We start from the raw sequence: 8941 nt of genomic DNA on the forward strand, positions 1-8941 counted from the left end.
TGCAGGACAGTATCATATATATATCATAAATGCTATATCTTAAAACAAAGCTTTGTCTTATGTTAAAAACTTAGTAATTTCATTGATTTTTCTTTTTATTCAAGGAAAAGTAATTATAAATTGTTGGTTTTATTACTTTGTTTCATTTTTATCGATTTAAATTCATTTTTTGTAACTTAGTTTGCGAAAAAGAGCGAAGCGAGGCTATTGAAGCTACATTTTCTTAAGACTTAGCTTTGTCTTATGTTTATTGAAAAATTTAAGTTGATTAACTAATTTTTTTTCAAGTTAAGTTAATTTAAAATATAAATTTTTTTATTAATTTTATTTTCATAGATTTATAATTAAGTTTGTATTTTTTACGTTTATTTAATAATCATCAGAGTCACTAGAATGTGTTTCAGTCTCCTCATCAGAAAATTCAAATTTTGTGTAAGAATTGTCAGTTTCCTCATCAGATGTTTCAAATTCAAATTCTGTTCCAGAAATTGTAAAGCACTTTCCGGCAGTAGGTTTTTGTACGGTTTTCGGTTTCTTTTTATTTGCCTTAGACTTAGAAAAAGAAGAAAAACCCCTCTTTCTATTGGAATCAATGCACTTGCCTTTCTGTTCTGTTGACGAGGTTTCCGAATCACTGTCTGATGAGTTTTCTGCATCATTTGATGATGAACTTTCTAAATCACTTGATGATGAATTTTCTGAATCTCTTGATGATGAACTTGCTCTTTCCATTGTAAATATGTTTGTTATTGAACGGAAACTATTTGACAAACGTATTTACGGGCCAAGAAATGAAAATGTGAATTCGTCTGCTATACCGCTAGTGTCGTCTGGTGGGGAACGGCGACAACTCTCTTAGATTTCGTCGTCTTTCTCAACCAACATGGTCTCCACGTACGTACGGGCATGTCCGTACCAAAAAACGTCGCATTTCTAGCCTTCTCATTGGCTCACAGGCTTCAGAGGGACGGGCAATTTATTTTTTGTTTTGTTTTTCTTTCTCGGTTTTTAATGGCCGCCTGCTTTCATTAAAAATGGATGGAAACGTCATTTTTAAAAAGGTGCCTACTGCTCGCGAGTTAAGAAGAAATGCACGCAGAAGAGAAACAACTAAAAAAGAAAGGAAGCCGTGAAAGCCGAGGGTGAACCCTCGTCAAGACCTCGTTGTTTGGGTGCTTTGCGTTCACCAGAAAATAGTGAATCTACAAAAAGGAAGAAAACAGCTAAATCATTAGCTACAAAGAAACCTCGCATGGATAATCCTGATAATAGTGTTAGTTCTCCTTCTGCAAATGTGTTTTCAACTGCATTGGAAAGTGATATTACTCAACTTGATGATAGGTTTGATGTTTCCCGTCAAGAAAAGCTTGCACAAAGTCAGTTTTAAGTGATCTTATTTATTATCCCTCGTATTCTTTTTAAATTTGTTTTTATTCTTGTGCACAGGTGGTGAACAATTGTTGAAAATGATTGTTGATGTAACAACTATTTTTAATGATATTCCTTCAAGCTGCTACCCAGAAAATGAAAACGCAAAGGGTGCTTCTTGGGCAGAAAGAATGGAAAACATGGATTCTTTGTGGGAGGGAGTCAGAGAATCTGTTTACGACAATTTCCTTTCAAAGCAGGCTTATCCATTGGTAATTCAGTGTGATAACTGCTCGCAGTCACTTTCTGGAGGGAGAGCTATCAGGTGTTTGACATGCAAAAAACATTATTGTGGGGACTGTGATTTTTCCTTTCATGCCCAGCAACCATTTCATAATCGATGGTTAGTTTCCAGCGATAGTTGGTACTCCTTGAAAACTATGGAATTTGTGGATTCCACTGGGAAACTCGTAGAGAAAGGTACAACAGTATTTTCTCATCTTATTGCTTTTAAATTATTATTTATTATTTTGTTTCAGATGTTCCAGTCCCCTGTTTTAAACCCCATCAATGTACTTTGTGTGGTTCACCTGCTGTACACATTGAATCAGGATCTCGTGTAGTAATCGTCGTCACTTCAGAAGGGCGTTTTGAATGCAAGTCATCTATATTCTCATGCCTGGAATGTCACGCCAAAGTTGATGCAACTATTCACGAATATGTCCAATCCAATTTCATGCCAGGGAATCCAAAGGCTCTCAACTTTTTATATTCCGTTGAGGTTTTGAGACTGTGGTATCTTATTAAGCATAATTTACCTAGCAGTTCAGAAAAAAATTTTTGGAGTGCCTAGAAGGATTATCAGAAGACACTCGCCGAGTAAGGTGTTTTTATCATGTTTTTCCAGTACTAAATTTAAAGTGTTCTTGTTTTAATTTTCAGCGTGGTTCAATCAACAGAAGTCAGTTCAGTCGGGCATCTAAAGAATGTATGTTGTCATTGTAAACCCAATAAATTACTTGAAGAGTCATTTTTTTGTTATTTCTATATATTTGAATAATTTGTAAAATACAAATATTCTTGAAGTGCACAATACACTAAATATCAACCAATTGCTGATGATTATTCACTGCGAAGTTTAATGACTTCGGTTTATAATAATTTAAATTCTCGCGCTGGTGAAGGTGTTGGTATGTAAGGAGACAAGACTTATCCGGGCGAATGGATGGAAAATTCATTTTCGCATAAGGTACCTATAGTCGTAAGCGATATAGACTAGTTGTCAGCCGAAAGAGATGTGTTTTGTTTTATGACAGTAATTTACTCCCTTGTACGGAACTGTCTATTTTTGTAAATGATTTATTTGAAGCTATAATACATCTAAAAATGCGTAAAACATCACGAAATTTGATAGTTCTTAAGGAGATCTATCTAAATATATAATATTTATTATAAAAATGTAAAAAGTAAAAGTTTCTCATACAAAAGTTCTTCCGTTTTGTCTACAGAGTCGCCTACAGAACTGGGTCGCTATAAAAGTATGAGTAAAAAAAATCCGTTTTCAGGGGATTTCGATATTATTGACATTTTTAAATAAATTTTATATGAAAAGATAGATCTCATCAAGAGCTATCGAATTATGTAAAGTTTTAGGCTTTTTGAGATATATTTAAGCTGTAAATAAATTTTTGAAAAACATAGACAGTTCCGTACTAGTGAGTAATTTACTACCATAACTTAAAATTTTAATTTACAAGTTATGAAATTGAATTACCCATTATATATTCACAGAAAAATACGTATCCGATTAAGAGCTTTCATAGGATATAAATTTCAATTGAATCGAAGCTGTTTAAAATTTTAATTCATTTTTTTTTAGATCTCTTTCTTCCGCCTTCGCTAAAATCGCTTTGACCAAGAGTGGCAACATTGCTTTCAAAAATGACATGCTAGCAATCTGGTTGTCTGCTTTACAAGTTGCTCAAAATTAAGTCATGCCGGTCATGACACATTATATCTTTTCAATTTTTGTTCGTTTTTTGTTATATTTTACTCAATAATTGTTTTAATTGTCCCATAATTGTTCAAATTGTTATTGCAAGATTGCAAGAAAAATGCAGAACTGTTTTTAAACTTATGCAAAAAAGCTATAATTTGTTTAAGTAAAAAAAAGTTTAAGTTTTTGTTGTGAAGCAATCCTAATTTGTTTCAATTGTCCCATAAATGTTTTTTTGTGATATTTTGGTATTCTATAACATATTTTGAATAAAAGTTTGAATTGTTTTAAAATTTGAAATGTATTTGCATCATGACATTCCAATAATCAATACTTTTAAAAACAGTCTACACGTTTGATTGCTGCAGGAGTGCAGGTTGCTTGACAATTGTAGCTCTCTGGGCCTCAACTTTGTTCTAAAAAAGAAGATATTACAGTAAATGTTGGAAGACCTGGCTTGACCGTCTGATTTGGATGGGTAGACATTTTTTTCTTTGTTTTCGGCACTCCCCCAGATAACGAATGACTTCCTAAAAAGGTTTTGGAGTAGACAGCTTCTAAAAGCCGATTGACAGTAGCATTTAAATTTTCACGTGAAGCTTTGGCAACAACCAACACTTCGTCCAGCTCCGATTTCTCGATTTCCACAGTCGATGCGTGTAGTAAAGGAACCTTGAAATTTACATGAATGAAAATAGGAAAATAAATGTTTGACAACTATCTTACCAATAAATGACTTGTTCTTGGTCTCTTAACATTCACTTTATTGTGTTCTGCAATCTTCTTTTCCTTCTTTTCCATATCGTCAATTTTTCTATAAAGGGACCTGTTTTCAATCTCCAACACTTGAATTCTTCTTCGAAGAAATGCAACCTGAAAAATCAAACACACATATAGAATCAAATCATGTCACTGTTTGTAATAGGTTACTTCATTGTCTTCGATATCTTCACTTGTCTGATTTGAAGAACATGAGTTGGCAGAACCATCGGCCAATGATGATTCTTCTTGATCCGAGTCTTTATATCAAGAGGGAGAGGGTAGATTATTAATCACTATTAAAAAACATAACACGCGGACATAACAATCAATTACCTGTTGCATTAAAAATATCAGGGGACATTGGGAAATACTCTTTGCATAATTTCAGACGGGATGTTGAAGCACTTTGTTGTGGAGTAAATTCCATGAGAGGAGATTAAATTTGAGGTGAGAATTGCAATTTGAGAATTGTAATGTGAGAATTGTAATTTGAGAATTGAAATGTGAGAATTTGAATTTGAATTGTAATTATTATAAATTGCTAGTATTTTGACACCTGACAGTTGCACTTGAATAAACAGGAATGATACTAAAAAGCAACTGTATGTGCCAGAGCGAAGCGGCCATTAAAAACCGAGAAAGAAAAACAAAATAAAAAATAAATTGCCCGTCCCTCTGAAGCCTGTGAGCCAATGAGAAGGCTAGAAATGCGACGTTTTTTGGTACGGACATGCCCGTACGTACGTGGAGACCATGTTTGCCATGTTGTGTCAAATTCCAACACTTCTGACCCCTCCCATTTCCACGTTGACTTCCGCGCAGTACCGTTCCAAGCTCCGTGGGGAACAGGTAACAAATATATACAAAATAGAATTCAAATTTCAAAGATTGTTTGTTACAACATAACAAGGGTACAAAGCAAACAGACAATGACACTTTAGAAAACGAAGAAGAAGACGAGGAAGGAAGGAGCAAAGGCATGGGAAAACAGGTAACAAATATATACAAAATAAACATACAAGTTATAAACATTTGTTATTTACAACAGAAAAAAGAAGGAAGGGAATCAGATAATGAAATAGTACAAAACGAAGAAAAAGACGAGGAAGGATGGGAAAAAGAAATGAAAAAACGGGTAACAAATATATACCAGAATAAACATACTAGTTTGAAACATTCTTTTTTATAATAGAAAGAGGAAAGAAGGCATCCGTCGACTGACGCTTCCGAGGCCAGCGAGACGGCTGCTGCTGAGGCTGAATCGTATGAAATCACGGTCAAAGCGAATCGATCATTCGCGGACAGAATCGGGGCGGTTACGCGTTCAAAATTGGCAATTGAAAATAGAGGTACTATTATTCACATAAACTACACAGAATGGAAATAAAGATAAACAATTTTTGTAGATCCTAAATTGGCACAATTGCCTCATGTAAAAATAAGCCGTCTGCCGTCATCTATTGCTCACCAGGAAAAAAGAAAAGAAACAGGAAGAGGAGAAGGAAAAGGAGCAGGAAGAGGAACAGGAAGAGGATCAGGAAGAGGATCAGTATCAGGTTCAGGAACAGGTTTAGGAACAGGAACATGTACAGGAAGAGGGAGAGGGAGAGGGAGAGGAACAGGAACAGGAACAAGAACAGGAAAAGGAAGAGGAATAAGAACAGGAACAGAAACAGAAACGGGAACAAGACGAGTAGGAAGACCACGAAAAGAAGAAAAACGTTTGTTGAAGCAGTAAAATTAACATTGTGCGTACTTTTTGTGTATGTTTAAAAATAACTGGCAGTAACCTAGTCCTTATTTTGATATTAATCCGGTCAGGCAAGAGGAATACAACGAATTCAGAAGCAGAAGATTTTTTAACATTTTGATTAAAAAAATAAATAAAACGTCTTCTTCGGCAGTAATCTGGGCTTACCGACGGACGAATTATTTATAATTCCGGACTTATCGACAAATATATTTATTCTTAAGAGATAGCTTTGTCTTAAGTTAGTTGCACGTCATTTTTTAAAAAGAATGGTTCATCTTTGAAAGAAAATGTATTTGTAAAATTTTTTTACATTCTACGAACCACAAATTTCACATCATTGTCAGCATGAGTTAGTAAGTCCTTCAAGGTCATTAATACTGGAACATTTTAATTTAAATTCGTTTGTAAATAGTTCATATTCAACCGCTAGATGACGAATTGGTAGAGAATATTTTGTTAAAGAAAATATATATGATGTAAAATCGACCATTCGCAGGTATGAATGAATTTAATTGGCTAATTAAATTTCCCGCACAATTTTTTCATCTGGTTAAAATTTTAATAAAATTCAGGGAGACCCGGGTCGGATCGGGTTGCCCAAAACTTGATCCTCAACACGCCCCGAATGCCCTTATCAAAACCCACCCAAATATAAAGTAAAATGGAACCAGTTTTTACAAAATTAACTTTACTTGAACGATTATTAATGAAATCAACAATTTTGAAACATAAGAAAGAGCTATGTCTTAAGAAAATATATGGCCTATGAAAGCCTCGCTTAGGGCGTAAATCGATAAAATTATTTACAGTTAAAATTTAAAATTATGGTAAGTGTGATGAAATCTCCTGTTCAATAAAGCAACCGTTTAAGGTCTATAATTATTTAGAAAATAAAATAATGTTTTCTTAAGACAACCCTTCTTCTGTTACTTTGAGAAAAACCAAGACAAACCTGTGTCTTAACTTTGTGAGCATGTGTTGAGAAATACATCAGTGGTGATACTGTGCTAGCAGACACATTTTGATATCAATAACAATAGGTTTCAATTGTATAGTTGTAGTCGAGTAAAAGTTGCAGCGCCCCCCCGAAAATGTCACCCTAGCGGGTGTGTTGTAAAAGCAACTTGAATTTTGCGGAATTTGGAAAAACCTAAAAAAGGGGAGTTTTTTTTGTAATGGTTATAACTTTTTTACTGTGTTATATTCATAAGACATAATTAATACAAAATAAACTAGGTTATATTGGCTACAAAACTAGACTATTTGGGGATTTTTAGGTTATTTAGTTTTTATGTAGCATCAATTTTAACAAGACGCGTAGCGCCATAAGCGCCGTGTTAAACACGGCGAAAAAATTTCGACGCGGAAACCAATTTCAGTAACTTTACAATTAAAAAAAAAATAGTAAATCTACACAAAAAACATTTAAATTAGAAACACACGTTTATTAACACATACAGTTTGATTACATGTAATAAAAACAAAAAAAAATTTAAAATTACACCCCCATTTTTTATTTTCTAATTTTTAATTGATAATTTATATGTGATCCCTACGTACGATTTTTGAATTTTTTTACACACTTACTTAAAAAGTATGTCGAAATAGTGCTCATTAATAAAAATTCTCATTACTAATTGTTTGAGGTACAAAAGCTAAAATGACTATACTACCAGTCCTACAGTTACAAATCCTCTGTGGACTTTCTGGAAAGAAGATCTGTTGATGGGTTTGCCGATTCGGGTGCTACCCAACATATGACAGATCAACGAGATCTACTTATCAATTTCGTCCCAGTTGGTCCGAAACAATGGAATGTATCTGGTATCGGAGGTACAAGCTTACCTGTGATTGGACAAGGAGACGTGCCTATATCATCTGTAGTAAATGGAAAATTACTGGAAGGTATTGTAACTTAAAAGGAAATTTTTTTTGTGTTGGGGTTCGGAGTTACTCAATGTTTCTATGTGTAGGACTGATGAGGGGAGTCCTTTTGGTTCGTGGATTAGGTGCGAATCTTTACTCAATTGGGACAGCAACGGATACAGGGATTGAAGTCTTTTTCTCCAATAATACTGTCTCCTTTACTCGGAATGGAGTCGTTTTGATGGAAGGGAAACGAGCTGGAAAAACGCTGTATCACTTGAACATCAGAGCCAAACAGTATCCACCCCAAAATGAGACTGCACTTAAAGCAATAAAACTACAGCCATTGTCAAAATGGCATTATCGCTTCGGACATATAAGTAAGAAGACTATACTAAGAATGGCATCACTAGGCTGTGCCAATGGCTTGATTCTTTTCAACGACAATTCCTCTGCAGTGTGTGAAGGATGTGTGCTTGGAAAAATGAGCCGCTTCCCATTTGGACTTGGACATGAAAAGGCATCCACTCCTGGACAACGGATCCACTCAGACGTGTGTGAACCTCTTCAAATAGCGACCCCAGGTGGGAATCGATTCTTTGTCACCCTCAAGGACGATTACAGTGGCTGGTGTGCAACCCGGCTATTGAAGAACAAGTCAGAAGTAGCAGGGGTTATACAAGATGTTGTAGCTTATGTAAAGAACCAAACTGGCAAAGAAGTCAAAATTATTCGTTCAGACAATGGAGGGGAGTATCTCAACAATCTTCTAAAAGACTGGTTGGCAGAGAATGGTATTCACCATGAAAGAAGTACACCGTATACCCCACAACAAAATGAAGTTGCGGAGAGAATGAACCGGACAATAATGGAGGCAGCTAGGAGTATGCTGCATTGGAAGAAGGTACCCCTAGAACTATGGGGAGAAGCGGTTATGTGTGCAACTCATGTCCTGAATCGAACGATTTCCAGCACCAATGAAGTGACTCCATTTTAGCTCTGGAAGGATGTAAGCCGGATGTTTCATATTTTAGAATCTTTGGCTCTCCAGCGTTTACGCATGTCCCAGATGAATTAAGACGGAAGTTGGACCCAAAAGCAGTTGAGTGCATCTTTGTGGGATATTGTGAGAACTTAAAGTCCTTCAGAATGTGGAATCCAGCAACACGTAAGATCATCATTAGTCGTGATGTCAT

At 35.2% G+C, this 8941-nt stretch overlaps 2 protein-coding genes and 1 pseudogene across 2 annotated transcripts; 2 read left to right on the top strand and 1 right to left on the bottom strand.

Annotated features, from left to right (window-relative positions):
- The first annotated feature begins 619 nt into the window (after positions 1-619).
- LOC123472191 lies at positions 620-2236 on the top strand (annotated as a pseudogene).
- Positions 2237-3646: 1410 nt separating this feature from the next.
- Positions 3647-4814, bottom strand: LOC123472192. The gene is made up of 4 exons (XM_045173395.1): positions 4460-4814; positions 4295-4383; positions 4091-4237; positions 3647-4036 (listed from the first exon to the last, which is right to left on the bottom strand). The coding sequence occupies exons 1-4, from the start codon at positions 4551-4553 to the stop codon at positions 3770-3772; spliced, it is 597 nt and encodes a 198-aa protein (XP_045029330.1). The 5' UTR covers positions 4554-4814; the 3' UTR covers positions 3647-3769.
- Positions 4815-4972: 158 nt separating this feature from the next.
- LOC116935906 (keratin, type II cytoskeletal 4) lies at positions 4973-5979 on the top strand. The gene is made up of 4 exons (XM_045173396.1): positions 4973-5117; positions 5175-5261; positions 5319-5475; positions 5533-5979. Exons 1-4 carry the CDS (start codon positions 5106-5108, stop codon positions 5862-5864), a joined length of 588 nt encoding a protein of 195 aa, XP_045029331.1. The 5' UTR covers positions 4973-5105; the 3' UTR covers positions 5865-5979.
- The last annotated feature ends 2962 nt before the right edge of the window (positions 5980-8941 follow it).

Source organism: Daphnia magna, linkage group LG5, assembly GCF_020631705.1.
Source record: "Daphnia magna isolate NIES linkage group LG5, ASM2063170v1.1, whole genome shotgun sequence".
Taxonomy (NCBI): domain Eukaryota; kingdom Metazoa; phylum Arthropoda; class Branchiopoda; order Diplostraca; family Daphniidae; genus Daphnia; species Daphnia magna.

Bases quoted from the DNA above. Each gene is read 5' to 3' on its own strand.
- LOC123472192 (XM_045173395.1), bottom strand. From the start codon at position 4,553: ATGGAATTTACTCCACAACAAAGTGCTTCAACATCCCGTCTGAAATTA. The intron at 4,238-4,294 runs GTAACCTATTAC...TTGATTTTTCAG, and splicing joins AAGATATCGAAGACAATGAA to GTTGCATTTCTTCGAAGAAG. The intron at 4,037-4,090 runs GTAAGATAGTTG...GTAAATTTCAAG, and splicing joins CAAGAACAAGTCATTTATTG to GTTCCTTTACTACACGCATC.
- LOC116935906 (XM_045173396.1), top strand. The intron at 5,262-5,318 runs GTAACAAATATA...TTTTTATAATAG, and splicing joins AAAAAGAAATGAAAAAACGG to AAAGAGGAAAGAAGGCATCC. The intron at 5,476-5,532 runs GTACTATTATTC...CAATTTTTGTAG, and splicing joins ATTGGCAATTGAAAATAGAG to ATCCTAAATTGGCACAATTG.